At 36.6% G+C, this 18,537-nt stretch overlaps 1 protein-coding gene across 3 annotated transcripts in view; it reads left to right on the forward strand.

Moving 5' to 3' along the window:
• The first annotated feature begins 330 nt into the window (after positions 1-330).
• The window catches only part of XRN1 (5'-3' exoribonuclease 1), a 162,350-nt gene continuing 144,143 nt past the window's right edge, over positions 331-18,537 (forward strand). For all 3 annotated transcript variants that reach the window (XM_019753579.2, XM_019753581.2, XM_019753580.2), the window contains exons 1-6: positions 331-507; positions 10,739-10,971; positions 14,917-15,014; positions 15,928-16,037; positions 16,140-16,250; positions 17,687-17,769. In XM_019753579.2, the coding sequence (XP_019609138.2) occupies positions 433-507; positions 10,739-10,971; positions 14,917-15,014; positions 15,928-16,037; positions 16,140-16,250; positions 17,687-17,769 (710 nt within the window). In that variant the 5' untranslated portion in view covers positions 331-432. The remainder of the gene's footprint in view (positions 508-10,738; positions 10,972-14,916; positions 15,015-15,927; positions 16,038-16,139; positions 16,251-17,686; positions 17,770-18,537) is intronic.

Here is an 18,537-nt window from a genome sequence, read left to right on the forward strand (position 1 = left end):
TAAATCACCGGACCTTTCCAAATCTGTGTTGAAAATACCGAGATGAGCATCACGGGCGACTCAAGTAGCCAGGACAAAAATCAGTGTTCAGTATTCTCTCTCTAGCAATCAGGTGAGTGTTTCATAGCACTTGCAAATCCCCTTATGGCCTGTAAACAGGCATTTTCAGAACTGAGTTGAACATTCAGCTCGCAAACGCCTCGGGCCCTTACACACGACCAGCGGCGAGCACACGCGGTGAGCGGGGCCGGATCGGAGCCCCGCCCCGGGGATGCGGCCTCGGAGCCGGCCGCTCTAGGCCCGGCGGCGCTCTCTATGATCCGGCGGGCGGTGTGTTGTCATCGGCGGAGCGACGGCCGGAGGCGGCGGTGTAGGCCCCGGCGGGGCGTTTGGTTTCGGTTTGTCCCTGGCGAGTTAGTGTTGACAGTCGACATGGGAGTCCCCAAGTTCTACCGATGGATCTCGGAGCGGTATCCCTGCCTCAGCGAAGTGGTGAAAGAGCATCAGGTGGGTGAGCGAGGGGCCGCGGCTCCGCAGGCCGAGGACCCGGGGCCCCGCGGCCCGCTCCCCCGGGGACGGGGGCTCTCCAGCCCCCTCTTTCTGCTCGTCGTCTGCCGGCTGGGTGGCGAGGCGAGCGGAGCGGAAGGGCTGCGGACGCCCGGACGGCCCGAATGGGGGCGACGGCAGGCTGCGTTTCTGTGCGCGCAGCCTCGGGGGCGCCGCAGGTCTGACAGCTCCCTGCCCGGCAGGCCCTTCCGCGATTCCGAAAGCGGGTGCTGGGCCAGTGCGCCGTCCTCAGCTCCTGTTCCCTGTGCCCTCGGGAGCTGTAGGGTGCGTTTCCCAGCGCAGAGCCGAGGCGTCCGCCCGGGACCTCCCGGTCCGGCCCAAAGCCACGGACCTATCGACCCACGGACGAGCGATTCCTACAGCCTCCGCGACGCAATCCCCTTGTTTACTCTCCTCTAGAGGAGGCTGCGTCCGCCCCACCCGGCGCCGAGGCTTCCCGCGTGCCCATTCCCCCCCCAAACAAAACACACTTGGACGGGGAAGGGGCATTATGCGGAGGTGTGTGTGTCAGGAAGCGAGGGAAACGGAAGTTAGAGCACTGACACTACTTACAGCAATATTTGGTATATAACGAGCCCAGGGTGACGTTTATGTGTACATTCCAAAAATGTAGTTTATCGCAACCGTGAAGGAATAGAAAACAGTCATTTAGACTGCTAGACTTTCGGTGATACGTGTTTGTCACGTTTAATGATTTTAGTAGACCTGTTGTCTGCTTTACAGAAAAAAAATAGGTTTGAAATGTGTATAGGTAATTGAATTGCTTGTGATAGGTAGCATTGTATTCGTTGTGGGGGTTTTTCATCCATCCAACACCACCCATCATGCTGTCTATTAAATTATGGTTTAATCATTTTTAAAAATACACCATAGCATGAAGGTAGGGCTAAATTTCCAGAAAGGATTCTTTGTTGTTGGCTCACCATCAGATTTGGTACATGAGGAAAAGCTTACAAAAAATTCCAAAATGGTAGTCTGCCTTTAATTTATTTGAAACATGGGTTAAGTTAGATTTAGGCAGACATTTCTTTCCAGAGAAGAAGGTAAAAAAGGTTACTAGTATATTGCAGAAATAGAGACGACTAACTGACTTTTCCTGGTCCTTCATTCAAAAAAGGTTTGAGTATCTGTAATACATCATTCATTTTCTCTCTCAAGTGCAAAAAAATGTGATTGTTATTGAAGCTGACTTGATAATACGTAATTTGTTCAGTGATATTTTTACTCTGTACTCTTTGTCACAGAATTTGGTTTGGTGAGAATAGTATCCCTTATTCTCTCCATGCTTTGGCACAGAATTTGCAGAGGAGTTTGTTACTGAAGAACAAAAACAGTCACTTCAAGGCAGTTTTATGACGTGAACACCAAGGGTAGATTTAAACTGGGTTCATCAAAGTGATGTGTTTCAAAAATTTTTGATTCAGGTTGTTAACAACAACAAAAGCAAACGTTAGAAAGGGTTACCATGCTACTCTCTCAAGCAGTACATAAAAGATGGGAATGCCTGAATCACAATGGTTCAAAAGCTAGTTCTGGGAGGAGGGAGTTGGAAAGAGGTTGGGAGGAGGGGTGGGTTCTGGAAAGAGGATAGGTGGTGGTGATGATACCAGCATAGTTTTTGGTCTCTGAATCCTTACATAAAAACAGAAAGAGCAATTAGATAGCAAAACTTAAAATCCATAGAACAATTACAACAAAACCACATAACAGGGTATCCCCACAAATATAAGAAGTTGAGGACAAATTACCAATAGCTTCTAGACCCAATCAGTATTGGCATTTCTGCAAGAGAAAGAAGGAAGCAATGGGGAAATATCTATGGACCTGAGAACAAGAGAACTCCAGAATATTCCCTAAAAGACTCTTGAGGGCCAGTTAGATAACTAGCTGTAAATGAGGCGTTTTAAAGGGCAGGAGCAGTCTACCTCCTGTGGACTCTCCAAACTGACTTACCAAGGCCCCATTCTAAGACAGAGCCCACACTAAGGAGAAACTGCTGGGAGTAAAATGAAATTTTATCAGAAAAGGGACGATAGAGAAAAAAGAAGAGGAAGGTCCAGATAAAAGTGGGGGGAGGTTACAAAGTCAAGAAATCTTAGAAAACAACCACCAACCAAACCACCAAATTTTTTAACACTACCCCAAAACAGCAGAAGAGGGAGCTTGTGAAGTTATAGATTTCCTGAACTCCTCCTCATTCTAAAAGTTCAGGAAAATTAAATTTACATAAAAATGAGCAACAGAAAAGTATCAAGGTCAAATAACATGCAAAGTTATTACAGGGAAAAAAAGGAACAAAATAGTACTCCCCCAGACAATAAAAGCTTGCAATAAAAATATGCACACAAAACAGACCAAAACTATAACTTACTATTTCAGAATGAGCTAAAAGACACTAAGAAAATGATATAAGACATGAAAGAACATTTATAAATTATGGAAATTCAGAAGTTAAGGGATAGAACCTAGGAAAATTAAATATAAATGAAAAAATCATTTCAGAAATGGAGCCTAAAGTAGTAGCAAGGCAAAAGCAAATGATAGCACGAGGGAAAAAAAAGGTGAGGAAAAAAAATGTAGAAAAGAGGAAATTTTAAAAGATAAAGGTTTAAGAGAAAATAACTAATGAGAAAGATAGGCAAAGAAAACAAATAATGGGTTCCTGAAAAATGAAATCAAAGCAACTTATTAGAACAAATACTATAATTAAAGAAAATTTTCCTGAAATTAAAAAAATATATATTTCAAATTGCACGTTGAAAGAATATACCATGTACCTAAACATATTGATTCAGGTGACCAACACCAAGACCTAGTCTAGTAAACTTACTGGACTTCAAAGAAAAAGAAAAAGACAAAAAACTTTGGTTATTTAGAAGAGAAGAACACATGACTTATAAGGAAAAGGCAGTTAGGTTCCCATCACAGTTTTTGATACCCGTGCGTTGTGTCAGAAAAAAATGGAGTAATATGAGATACTCAGCAAACTGACTTTTGAGTATAAAGAGTAAGCTGATGAACTACTATTAGTGTACAGGAATTCAGGAAATACTGTTCCTTTCAGCACTTCCTCGAGGAATCACTAGAGAATGAACTTCAGGCAATCGAAATGACTAGGGAGAGAACATTATATATAGTTACCTGTAGATTGAAAACAAAACAAGAGTTAAGAGACAGAGTAGTGTACAATGGCTAATCTGGCAATGTATAGATAGCACAACTATAAAATAAATGGGGAGAATGGGGAAAGCTTATGCAAAAAACTTTTTATGTTACTGGACTCAATATTGGTGATAATACTGTTTTTCTGAAATCCATGGGTGTGATATGATAAATGCCTAATATAGGGTATTTTAATTCTGTCATCTCTTGTATCCTTCAGTACCCAGATTCTTGGTGTGTAAAAAAGGAGTTACGGATGTAATAGAGAAAATGTTCAGTAAAAGTTCTATACTCTTGAATTTGAATTGGAAGTATCAATATAAGATTATGAGACACACACACGTCCATAAATTTCCCAGTTATGAAAAAAAAATTTTTTTTCCTAGCTCCGTCCTTTTCTCCACGAAACAGGCCTAGAAACAATGATAAGTCCAGGAGCAAGATGTATCCTTATTGCCCAGGTTATGGTCTTACTCACTAAAAGAAGTCAGGATTTCTTGGAGAAATGACAAATACCAGGTTGGTCAGGCGGTATCTAGCCTGGAAACTTCAGTCATAACACCATAAACCGTGTTTCCCTGAAAATAAGACCTAGCCGGACAATCAGCTCTAATGCATCCTTTGGAGCAAAAAATTAATATAAGACCCAGTATTATATTATATTGTATTATATTATATTATATTATATTATATTATATTATATTATATTATATTATATTATAGACCCGGTCTTATTTTACTGTAAGACCGGGTCTTATATTAATTTTTCCTCCAAAAAACGCATTAGAGCTGATGGTCTGGCTAGGTCTTATTTTCGGGGAAACATGGTAGCAAGGAAACTACTGAAGACTACTATGGACATGTCAAAGGATTTGAAGAGACATCTGGAAAAGGCTTGCAGTAGCCCCAAATTGGACAGTTTGAGCCTCGGGAATAATATACAGTGGATTCAAACCCATCAAATATGCGTAAGTCCTTGAGTTCATCATGGCACTTAAATAAAGGGTCCCCTTCCAAAGATAGTAGGGACGCTTCCTAATCTTGAAAACTGGTAAATAAAGGGAAAAAATTAAGCATTTTGTTCTACTTTCTTGTTCCATTGGATAACTAAATGATAAAATGGTCTCTTTATAAAAGCATTCCAACTGATAAGAAAGATAAAATATCACCATTTTGCAACCTCATGTGAATTCCTAGAAATAGTCTTTGCTGTATGCAAAAGGTGATTGTATTGCTACTGTGGACTTCCCCGTCTGCCTTCCTCACTTTATTGTACCTAAGAACAGGAACTGTCCATTTCTTATGTGTTTATTTCTTGCACAGTGTCTGGCACATAGCAGTTGTTCAGTTAATGTTTGCTGACTTAATGAATAAGTAATATATAAAGAAAAAGTAGAGATTAAATTCTAATGAGGACCATATATATCTGATGTAAACTTAACCTTTACAAAACAAAGGTCGTATAAGTACGATTATAAACACTTAGAGCATACTCAATTCTCTTTGTGATTATAATCCAGGACAGTGCCATTGTAATAGCTAAGATTTGTTAAGCACTTGCCATGTACTAAACACTGTTTTAAGTGTTTTATATGCATTCACTTATTTAATCATAGCAGTCCTAGAATTATTTATTATCTCCCTTTTGTGGCTGAGAAAACTGAGTCGCGGAAAGACTGAGTTACTCACCCTAAGTAAAGTAAGTGTTGGAGCTGAATTTGAAACTAGCAGAATTGCTCTAAGTAGTGTTTCTTAACCTTTCTTTCTTCATTGCCCTTCCTCCAGGTGGCTCTTTAGACTTGCTTTTTTCCAGCACGCTTCTTCCTCATGGAAGTTTAATACCATAGCTATAGCTATCTGTCTGTTTATGTACTGGGCACTTCATTATGTACCCCACCCCGCAACAATTTCGGGCCCTCAGGAGCCCTGTTGTCCCTGTTAATAAGGTATATTCTAGAGCCTACACTTAAAAAAAAATTGTGGTAAAATACACATAACATTTGCCATCCCAGCCTTTTTAAGTGTACAGTTCAGTAGTGACCAGTGCATTCACATTCTGTGCTAGAGCCTGCACTTTTAAAACCAATCTTCTATGTTTTATGCTAAGAATTGCTCCTTGACTCTGCAAACCTAAATTTTCAAGTTATCGGGAACACAAGCTGCAATTTCTATTTTAAAGTGTTTGCTCTTGTGTAGGGAGTTATCTGTCTTACCCTTTACTGTATTCACTGTACTGCTGTATTGACTGTATTTTCCAGCTCCTAGCATAATGTGTGGCACATAGTAGGTCTTCAGTAAATACGTATTGAGTGAATTAATTTGTAAACCATAACATGTTACATAGTCTATAAAACATGCATAGTATATAAAAATGTATATAAAAATAGTTTATTAATATTGGTATGTTTTAAAACAGAATATTCAAAACTGAATTGGAACAATAAAACTGGGATTAAGATCTAGAGAAAAATAATTGACAGCTCTCTTAAACAGTCAAATAGATACCGTCTTTATGTAAAAGGCATTTTGCAACAACACTGAGTCGGATACAAAGTTATACTAACAAAAAGAAACTAGTGTTTTGAGAAAATTAGATACTAGCATGTCAATACTTAACCACATTTTAAAGCAGTATGAATGTGTATTCCAAGTGAGTGGCATGGGCTACAGATGCCATTCAACAAAGGGTAAGCTTTATTTGTGTATTAATTTATTTATTAAATGTTTTTGATTTGCTCCTTCGTGTCAGGCAGTGTGCCGAGAGTTCTAAACATGACCAAAGCAGAAGAGTGCTTTGAAGAGTTTGCAGTTCAGCAGGAAAGAACAGACATTACACTTAAGCATTCAACAAAAATGTGTGGGGCACCTAATATGTGCCTGGCATTCTTGTATTTATTGAGAATGCAAAACCAAATAAGATATGCCATAAAAAAAGGAGCATCATTTCCTCTTGGGTGAGGAAGGGAAAGCTTCCAGACAAGATACCTGAGCTGGATTTTGAAAGCTCAGTCAGAATCTACGAGATCAGTGAAGGGAGGAGCAAGAAGGAAGGAAAAGCATTTCTGAAAGTAGGAACAAGATCTATAAAGTCACAGAGGTTTGAAATAGTCCAACACATGTAGGGCTCTGTGAGTAATTTACTGTAGTTAGCTTGTAGACATATGTGGAAACGAGAAGAAAATGGGATTGGTGGGAAAGATAGCAGCCAAATCATACAGTACCTTTTATGGTACTAAGGGCTTGTAATAGCCTATGGGTTTAAATAAGGAAGCAACATGGTCACATAGTGTTTTGGAAAATTGCCTGATCTGTAGTGAGAAAGAAACCTGGAAGCAAGCAATGTAGTCAGAAAACTAAGGTGGGCAATCAGGATGGAGAAAAAAGATGAGATTGCCTAAAACAATGGGAATGGATAAGAGATTCTATAAACATGTTGGATGTTAAATTATAAAAAACAACACCACTTCAGTGACTAATTAGATAGGGAGAGGAGAAAGTGTAAGATAACCTTGAAATTTCTATTCTATTATTTCTAGTTGTTGCAGATGAAATAACTCAGTATTATTTTATGCTTCTTTTTGAAGGAACATGATTCTACTGCGTGTTCTCATTCTCTACTGCATTGGCTGTTGATTACTTAATCATTCTGTATCTTACTAATCTGAAATCTAAGAATTTAAAAAACTTTTCTAAAAGGAAAATTGTAGTTTTTCTTCAGGTTACATGTGCTCATTATATGAAAATTCATATACAGAAAGATGTGAAAGCTGTTATGTAGTCTAGAGGAAAGTAAAAAGCAACTGAAATTCTTTATTTAATTAAATATATTGGGGTGACAATTGTTAGTAAAATTACATAGATTTCAGGTGTACAATTCTGTAATACATCATCTATATATCACATTGTATGCTGACCACCCAGAATCAGTTCTCCTTCCATCACTGTGTATTTGATCCCCTTACCCTCATCTACCACCCCTTACCCCCTTACCTTCTGGTAACCACTGAACTATTGTCTGTGTCTATGAGTTTTTGCTTCTTTTTAAGGTTTGTCTTGTTCCTTTATTGCTTTCAGTTTTATATCCCACATATCAGTGAAATCACATGGTTCTTGACTCTGTCTGACTTATTTCACTTAGCATAATAATCTAAGGATCCTTCCATGTTGTCGCAAATGGCAGTATTTCATCTTTTCTTATGGCCGAGTAGTATTCCATTGTGTATATATACCACAACTTTTTTGTCCATTCATCTATTGAAGGAGACTTTGGTTGTTTCCATGTCTTGGCCACCGTAAATAATGCTGCAATGAACATTGGGGTACATACATCTTTACGGATAAATGTTTTCAGATTTTTTGGGTAGATACCCAGGAGAGGGATTCTATTCTTAATTTTTTGAGGAACCTCCACACTGCCTTCCATAGCGGCTGCACCAGTCTGCATTCCCACCAACAGTGTAAGAGGGTTCCTTTTTCTCCACAGCCTCTCCAACACTTGTTACTATTTGTCTTGTTGATGGTAGCCATTCTAACAGGTGTGGAGTGGTATCTCATTGTGGTTTTGATTTGCATTTCCCTAATAGCTAGTGAAGCTTAGCATTTTTTTCATATATCTGTTGGTCGTTTGTATGTCTTCTTAGGAGAAGTATCTGTTCAGGTCCTCTGCCCATTTTTAATTGGATTGTTTGTCTTTTTGTTGTTGAGTTATACAAGTTAAAAGCCACTGAAATTATATCATCCAGGTTTAACTACTTGTAACATCTTGTTTCTGTATACTCCTGACTTCTCTGTGCAAATACTATGTAGATAAATATTTTCTATAAATGGGATAATATAGCTGCCATTTTATAACCTATTTTTTGTCACTTTACCATATGTATTATACACATTATCCCATGCCAAATATGAATGTATATTATAATTTGTAATTCTGGAGTATTCCATTGTATGGATGTACCATCATCAATTTTCTATTAGGCATTTTGATAGTTTTCTTTTTTCATCTTTTCTGAATAATACTGCCATGAATATTCTTGTACTTATATCTTTGTGCACATTTATGGTTATTTCCCAGGATAAGTTTCCAACAGTAGAAATCCTGGGTCAAACATGTGCACACTTCAAAATTTTATATGTACTTTCATATTAGTTATACCAATTTGTTATTCCCATTCCAGACTACTGAGTGTAAATAAATCCCATCTCTCTTTTCTATTTCTGTGATTTTCCTCTTCTATAAAATGGGGACTCTAAATATTTCTCTTTTAAGGTTGTTATAATTAAGTGACAGAATGAATATAAATGTTTAGCCCAATGTTTGGCACCAATAAGTGCTTAATAAGTAGCAGCTATTGCTTTTAATAACATATGAAATATACATTTCCCTACATTTTGTCATATTCAGTTGAACTTGTTTATAGTACTTTTTTTAACCCGATAGATTTAAAAAATACATTTCTGGTAGCCAACTCCACTATTTGTTTCATTTATGATTTATGGCTTTCCTCACCCTAATATTACCAAAATATATGTATATAATTTTAAACTCTCATTTCTCACATTAAAATTTCTAATCCTTCTGGAATTTATTTGTTATAAAATAAGACAGCTTTGTTTTGTTTCCTAATAGTTAGCTAGGTGCCCTATTCCTTTCTTTCACTAATTTGAAATGCCCCTTATATATTAAATTTCTATATACACTTAGAGTACTTCTGGACTATTTGGCACAAACAAAGTGTTTTCTAATTTTTAATATGATAATAGGGCATATTCTTCTTCTTTACTCTTCTTTTTAATATTCTTTGTATGTTTATTCTCCTAGGGAAACTTTGTAATCATTTTGTAAAGTACCTCCACCTCCTCAAAAAATCATGTTTAGATTTTGATTGCAGTTTTCAGAATTCTTGAAACAGTAAATCTTGAATTTAAAACCTCATGATCACAATTGTCATTTCAGTTGAGTTTATTATTCAATAACAGCATTTAAATCTGATACTTAGTACTTATGGGTATTTTATAAAAATGTTTTTATAGTGTTCATTGATTCAGGGGCCAAAACTTTTCACTCCCGAAACTCAAAGACATTTCATTTTCTGAATAATAGGAAAGTGTATTATTACCTGTACATTAGGAAGAACTTGAATAATTGTTTCAGAGATGGTTTTCATTAAGTTTATACAAGTATGTTTTTATGTTTAAAAATTCAGAATAATTAGTATATAAGGAAGACTACTCTAAAATTCTTTAATTCACTAGATATTATAGCTATTGTGTCCATTTTTGTTCCTTGTTAATGTATATTTGTTTCAGTATTGTTTTCCTTACTTGCTCACAGACATTTAAACAGAAGAAAAATAAATGAGACCCAGAGCCATGAAGGTCTTTTTATAAAAGTACACGCCTATTATCCAAGTTTAGAAATTATTTAATTCACGTACAAAAAATAAGAAATCAGTTTTCAAAGTTTCCTTCATTACTTGGCATAATCTAAGCTTTAAAAATTAACATAACCAAATTAATGACTCTGTTTCAGTGAAACCAAATATACAATAAGGCTTTAAATCATTTGTAAAACCTTTTAATGACTATGTAAAAACATCCTTTTAATATCAATGGACATTATGTTACCCATTTATAGAGAAAATAGAGGCTTTGAGAGTTATTGTCAAATGGTGGAAAGAAAGGAAACTAATATTTTGAGTACTAAATGAACCAAGCACTTTATTTGGTGTTTTCCTGGTTATTTTAAATAAGTAAATAATTTCCTGACCGTAAGTTTGATGAAGCTATTGATTGGTACCTCATGTAACCATGTAATACTTGTATGGTCCCATCTTACCAATTTTTCCTGTTTTTTTCCTTTAATTTCTTTATTCAACTGTGATTGTTCACTCCGTTTTTATATAAGAATGCCCTGATAACCTGCTTTTTATCAGCTGCTTTGCCCAGCTGCTTAGGTGTCCATGGTTGATTATAATAATGACCTTGATCATCTCTCTTTGTTTCTTAGATTCCTGAATTTGACAACTTGTACCTGGATATGAATGGGATTATCCATCAGTGTTCCCATCCTAATGATGATGATGTGCACTTCAGAATTTCAGATGATAAAATCTTTACTGATATTTTTCACTACTTGGAGGTGTTGTTTCGCATTATTAAACCTAGGAAAGTGTTCTTTATGGCTGTGGATGGTGTGGCTCCTCGAGCAAAGATGAACCAGCAGCGTGGAAGGCGGTTTAGGTAATAAAACATTTATGGTTTATTTTAGAATGCTACTTAGATTAATAAAATACATTATTTTAGCAATAGTTGACTTAACGCAATGCATCTTCTTTCTGTTCATGTTTCTTTTCTGCTTAAATTCCCCCAGAATTAGAACTGTCTCATACTTATAATGTCACATTTTATCAATCAAGTAAACAAATTAGTAATTCAAGTGACATTTCATTTCTCAAAGTATATGTTGGGCTGTGTAAAGTTACTCTGTTGTTCTCTGTGACAGATTTTTCAGTCGTCTCATTGGTAATTCGGAAATGGCAGTAATAGAGAGAACTCCAACAGTAGTCTGCCCTGGCTAAGAAACTGCAGAGTGAACTGAGAGATTGTTCTGATGAGAACATCACTGACTTAATTTAGTTCAACAAACATTTGTTGAGGGCTCAGACTCTGGGCTAGATACTGACTCTAGTTGAACATGGACACAAGGCAAGTGAGACGAGGAGGCATCGGATTGAGGGAGTAGGAGAAGAGAGCTGAGTTCGGATCCTCGATGCGGTCATCAGCCGTGTGAGTTGGGTAGTAGAAGTAAGAGGATGAGAAAAGGTTGTACACGGAAAGAGGGTTTTAAATCCCAATCCTGGGCATGTAGGGGTATTTCTGAGTAACAGTGAGTGTGCGGTGTCCTTGTGTATGGGTAGCAGAAATAAAGTTAGGAGGCTTGTTCAAGTTGAAGGAAAGAAGCCCTGAGTCCAGCATGTTTGAGGGGTCCTTAGCATAATAAATCCTTTCACCACAATGGCAGGTAAAGTAACGGAAAGTACACCAATGAATCAAACGTGGACATCATCAAGGAAAGTGGGAGAGTGCCTTGGAGAAGGCTAGCAGTGAGACTGGGAAGAGGGTGGTCTAAAGTACTGATTTAAATATCAAAGAGAAGAGAGTCTGGAGGTATTGGAACCTCTGAAATCCTTGAAGACACAGACCAATCCCTTACTAAAATTTAGATTCTCAAGTACCACCCAAGAGTTACCTAACCTGAATTACTAAAAATTGGGCCCTGGAAGCTATTTTTACCAGACTCCCCTAGTATTTGATAAACTGGTTTTCGGGAGCTACTGAGCTAGAAAATCTAGTGTTGAGAAAGGATTATATAAGCCTACTGTGTCAGTATTCAGTTGCAGGTCATATAAACCTAGCTATTTTAAGCAGAAAGGAATGTAACAGAGAGAATTAGGTGCATATAAAAATTGTTGTAAGAGCCAAAACAGTGGGAATCTAGGTGAGCCTTCAAAAATGACTTCCAGAACGTACCATTCAACTGATCCACCGGTAGACGGCACTGTTACTACCACATTTAAGAAGTTGAGGGGTTCAGACGCCCCACTAGGACAGGTGGTTCCAGGAATTTACTCCTTTAGCTGTGGTGCAGGGCTTAACGAACCACTCCCTGAACTGTTGGCTCCCAGAGTACATCCCTTTAGATAAAATTCAGTTGTCAGGAAGCTACCGCTGTGTCTGTCAGTTCCAGAGCTCCTGTGTGCCTGCTCCATCTGTCCCGGCACAAATGATGCCTTGCGCCTCACTTCTCAGCATCTACAAAGCTGCTGAATATTGAGGTCTCCTCTACACACACCCCACAGCCCCAGTACCTCTACTGTCATGAAGATTTTACCACACTTCTACCTTCCAAACCTTTTATGGAGGCATCTAACTGACAAAATCTAAGTCATATCCAGAAACCTAGTTGCAGGAAATCTTGAGAGTTTAAGTTTTTCAGCTTTCCAACCTCTCCAGTATCAGAAGACAAACTAGGAATGGATATCAGGGCCAGTTCACCATAACCATCCCAAGGGTTTACTGAGTACTGTGCTCACATCGAGTGCCAATCAGCTCATTCTCCACAGCGACTGTTTTCTCCATTCATAAGCTTTAATCATGATCTTTCCACATCTCTTACTCATCTTAAAATCTGCCATCTGGCTTTCTTCTGCACCAATACACAGAAACTTCCTTACAAGATTACAAATAGACTCCTTATGGCTAAATTTAAAGAATAATTCTCTTTATATTACTTCATTTATCTACGGTATTTTAACCATGTTGCTCATTCTTTGTTTCTTGAACATTCTTTCCTTGACCTTCATGCAACCACACTCTTACTGCACCTTCTTAGTCTCTTTGTTACCCTGTTTCCCTGAAAATAAGACCTAGCTGGACCATCAGCTCTATGCGTCTTTTGGAGCAAAAATTAATATAAGACCCAGTATTATATTACATTATATTATGTTATTATATTATACCCAGTCTTATAGTAAAATAAGACCAGGTCTTATATTAATTTTTGCTCCAAAAGACACATTAGAGCTACTTGTTGGCTAGGTCTTATTTTCGGGAAACATGATATTCTTTGCTTTTTCTTAAATATATTGATATTTCTTAAGTTTCTGTCCAAGGTGCTGAGTGATCTTATCCAATGACTTCAATTACTGTATCTGTACTCATGACTCTGAAATTTATCTTTCCGGTAGCTCTCTCTCTCTCCAGAGCTCCTGTATATTTAAATGCCTGCTAAACACCTCTGGGCTACCATAAATACATTTCAGATTTAACGTGTTCAGAACTGAACTCATCTTTGCCTCAAAACTGCCTTCCATTTCCTGTTTCAGTGAATTACAACACCATGCAAATAGCTGCTCAACCAAAAGTCCAAGAATGATTTGGACTTCTGCCTCTTCCTCATTCCTCACATCTGTGTCCTAGTTATCCAGTCTCTTAAATTTGTCCTATCTACTTACTTCTTTTCATCTTTACTGCTAGTATCTCAGCTTGGGCCACCAGAATTTTTGACCTAGATTACTTTAATAGTCTTACCTTGTGCCTGTCCCAAATGTTCTCAGCATCGTAGCCACAGTAAAGATTATGGCTATTTCATTTTCTGTCTCCTCATTAGAGTTTCTCTTTTGTTATATCCAAGAACTTGCCACATAGTAACATTAATCTTTTGTTCAATCAAAGATATAGAGGAGAAAAGGAAAGAATGGCTTTCATTGGAGAGATTACGAATGAATTGATACCTTCAGAGTTTTTGTTTTATTGAAGAGGTTGGTGAGAGTGGGGTTAAATTTGAAGAAAAGTTTGTTGATCACAGAAATAGAGTTCCACAGGGAGCAGTGGATCGACCTAGTGACAAGGCTGCAGACAACGTACGTGAAGCAGAGCTTCCTCACTTGGACGCCACGTGGCATGCTGGTGTGCCAAAGTGAATTACGGGAGAAATCAGACAGTACTTAGGGCGCCTGTTTTCAAACCTACGCCCATCTGACTCTGAAACTTAGGTTCTTCCTAGTAAATCCTATTGCTGCAAAAAAGATGGTTTTACCAATTGATGCCATTAATGTCCATAGCTTTCATTTTGCATTTTTCTGAGGAAACCCAAAGATATATGTTACAATTTTATAATTTAATATTCTTAGAGATCATTTTAATATACTTGTTTGATGTTGTTAAGTGTATATATAATGAATGTTTAATGCTATACTTTTAGCTTGTTTCTAGAATCAATTTGCTGTGTTCTTGTGATAAGAAAGGAATTACTTTATGATATGTATTTGTAACGTTCTGTCAATTTTATGCTGTGATAATGCTCTATTTCTATAGTCCTTTTCTGAAAAAAACTCAATTCTTTAAATAAATAAAAACAAACAATTCTGAGGCTCATCTTTACCAATTATAATTATTTGAAAACTTATGTTTTGAACCTTTGCAACTTTTCTGGAAATTTAAAACTATCCTAAATAAAAAATGTATTAAAATACCATTTACAGAATATCTTAAAATGTAAAAAACAGAAAAAAATTGATGAATTAGTATTTTAGTTATAAAAACATCTAAATAACAGTTTACTTTATGTAAAGATCTCTACTTTTTTCCAGAAAGTTTAAGATATTCTTTCCCTTAACATTTAAGGTCAGCAAAGGAGGCAGAAGACAAAATAAAAAAGGCAATAGAAAAAGGAGAAATTCTTCCTACAGAGGCCAGATTTGATTCCAACTGTATTACACCAGGTAAATTCTGATAGTTTTAAAATGTAAATATTTTAAAATGTATTTTTCTTTTTTAGCCTCTATTTATTTTGTCCCTAGGATTCCATTTGCTTTATTTTTCCAGTTGTGTCTTCTCATGAGATGGTTTGGTCATCTTGGTCATAAGTGCTCCTATGAAGACCTGCTGTAGGGATTTACAGATGTTGATAAGAGGAGCCATAGACAGAACTCTCCTACATGCACAGAATACATCTGGGCTTCCAGATGGTCAACATAATCAGTTTCCAGATTAGTAATAATTTTTCCAGGTTAACAGTAATAATAATGATAGTTGCCTTTGTTGTTGTTGTTATGGGCAATCTGATTGAAATTGCATGCCTGAAAAAAAAAACTTCAGAATCCAGCAGAGAAAATAGAAAATTGAGGTTTATTAGAATGTTGTAACTCGGCCTTGTATGAAAGTATTTGAAGCAGGCGGCTGGTTGGCTCAATTGGTTAGAGCATGGTGCTCATAAAACCAAGGTTGCCGGTTCGATTCCCGCATGGCAATGAATGCTGTGCCTTCCACAACTATATTGAAAACAATGACGTGACTTGGAGCTAATGTGTCCTGGAAAAACACACTGTTCCCCAATAAAAAAATTTAAAAAAAAATATTTGAAGCATAGTCCTGTGGCAATAGTAGTATTCCCTGAATTTCCCTATGTGACATAAACTTCATTTTAGGGTAACCAGTGAAATTAGAAACAGTTGTGATATGTGCTAGGAAAAGGTACAACATTTACCTGCTTTTCTAGAGAAGCACGAGAGCTTTTGACCTTTGATCTTACACCTAGCTAACCCTGGGCACCCAGATCCAATTGCATGTTGTCACTGGGAACTCACTACTTTTATATCTCTCACAGATTAACTTTGTAAAACTTTTTATTTATAGGGACTGAATTCATGGCCAGGTTACATGAACATCTGAAGTATTTTGTAAATATGAAAATTTCTACAGACAAGTCGTGGCAAGGAGTTACCATCTACTTCTCAGGCCATGAGGTTATTATCGTTTTATTTAAAGAGGTTTCTTTAAATTTAGTATTCTGATGCATATCACATTAACATATATATATGTGTATATATTTTAAACATTGTATTTAGACTCCTGGAGAAGGAGAGCATAAAATCATGGAATTTATCAGATCTGAGAAAGCAAAACCAGATCATGATCCCAACACCAGACACTGTCTTTATGGTTTAGATGCTGATTTGGTAAGTGTAATATTTGTTGCTATTATAACCTTATGCTGTTGTAGTTAAATTTTTAAGAGAGTTAATTTTTTATAAGAAGCTTTCTGGCTGTGGAAACAAATATTGGAGACGTAATAATGATTGCTACTTCTGCCATTTCCAAAACAATTGGAAAATGAGCTATTTTGCCATATGTTATGATCACTAGGTCTCTGTGATTACTGTTCACACCTGACTGGCCCTAATACTATAAATGATCTGCCGAGGGTAAGGTAGAGGGCCCTTTTTACCCTCATGTTTAATACATGACTTTGAATACCACCTGATTTGATAACTCCATGATCAAAATAACTTCACTAGATTTGGTTTAATTTTTTTATTATGAAAAATTTCAAACATATACAAAAGTAATGAACCAACTCATGTCCTTCATACACCTTAAATAATTTTCACCTCTATCCCTAACCATCTGTCTCCTTTCTCCTACTTCTCGGAATTCTTGAAACATATCCCAGACATTGTGTCATTTAACCCATAAATATTTTATGTTTCTCTAAGGGAGAGTGTTATTTAAAAAACAAATAAACACAACTCTGTTATTCCACATAAAACGAAAATTAACAGTCACTGTTTAATATATAACCATTTAGTATTCTCATTTCCCTGAATGCTTCATAAATGTTTCAATTTGTTTTGTTTGAATCGGTACTGAAATAAAATAAACAATATACATTGCAATTGGTTGATATATCTTACTAGATTAACTTACTTTGGGTATTAGAATACCAAGTGAGAAGATTAACTGAAAATGCCCTTTTCCAGCTTTTTCTGAGTTTTTACATAATAGAGGTATCCTGGCCTCCAGAAGAGTCCTACTTTCTTCTACTGTGTTTCCCTGAAAATAAGACCTAGCCGAACAATCAGCTCTAATGCATCTTTTGGAGTAAAAATTGATATAAGACCCAGTAGTATATATTATATTAATATTATATTATACCTGATCTTATAGTAAAATAAGACCGGGTCTTGTATTAATTTTTGCTCCAAAAGACGCATTAGAGCTGGTTGTCCAGCTAGGTCTTATTTTCGGGGAAACATGGTATTGGATAAGCTGCTGCCTTTAATTTCTTACCCATTCACCCATGGCAGGTAGAAAGGTGTGAAAACCAAGAGATGGTTTTCTGGAATTTTTTGTTTGGGGGCAGAGTGATGGTTGTAAAAGTCATGTGAGTGTCTAAGGTAAACATTTTTTTTCTTAGCAAAGTGCATCCACTTAACCCCATTCATACCTATAAATGGATCCTCTTTTGATATCTGTATATTTACTGTGCCAATAAATTTCTTCCTTTTCCTTAAATAATCATATTCTTAATATAGAAATGATTTTTATTTGATTGCTTTGTGAACCTGATACTATAAAATGAGAATAGAAACATTTCTTAATCATTTTTCAACAGATTATGCTTGGATTAACAAGTCACGAGGCACATTTCTCTCTTTTAAGAGAAGAGGTTCGGTTTGGTGGCAAAAAGACACAAAGGTAAATCATACTGCATATATGTTGAAGAAAAAACAGAAATGAAATTAAAAATAGTAATCCCTAAACAAATATATGATCTGTAAATATTTTCTTCCATTCTGTGGATTGCTCTTTCACTGTTGATAATATCATTTCATACACAAAATTTTTAATTGTGGTGAAGTCCGATCTATTTTTTCTTTTGTTTCCTGTAATTTTAGTGTAATGTTCATGAAATCATTGCCAAATCCAATGTCATAAAGCTTTTTCCCATTTTATTCTAAAAGTTTTATAGCTTTAGCTCTTATATTTAAGTTTTTGATCCATGTTGAGTTAATTTTTTTATATAGTATAAGGTAAGGGTCCAACTTCATTCTTTTGCACGTGGATATCCAGTTTTCCCACCATTTGTTGAAAAGATTATCTTTTCTCTATTGAATGGTCTTGGCACCCTGGTTGAAAATTACTTGACCATATATGCAAGGGTTTATTTCTGGTCTCTGTAGTCTATTCTGTTGGTCTGTATGTCTGTCATTATGTAAGTTCCACAGTATTTCCATTATTGTAGCTTTATAGTATAATGTGTGATCAAGCAATATGGTGAGTGTTTAAATTTAAAAAAAATTATTGCAGTAAAAGACACATTGCCATTAACCCCCCTCAAAATACTCCCCCTTGCTTCAGACACACTTATCCCATTGTTCTTCCCACTTTCTGAAGCAATTCTGGAAGTCCTCTTTCCTGAGTGCCTTTAGTTGCTCTGTCGTGTCTGCCTCGATGTCCTAAATC

Source organism: Rhinolophus sinicus, linkage group LG01, assembly GCF_036562045.2.
Source record: "Rhinolophus sinicus isolate RSC01 linkage group LG01, ASM3656204v1, whole genome shotgun sequence".
Classification (NCBI taxonomy): Eukaryota; Metazoa; Chordata; class Mammalia; order Chiroptera; family Rhinolophidae; genus Rhinolophus; species Rhinolophus sinicus.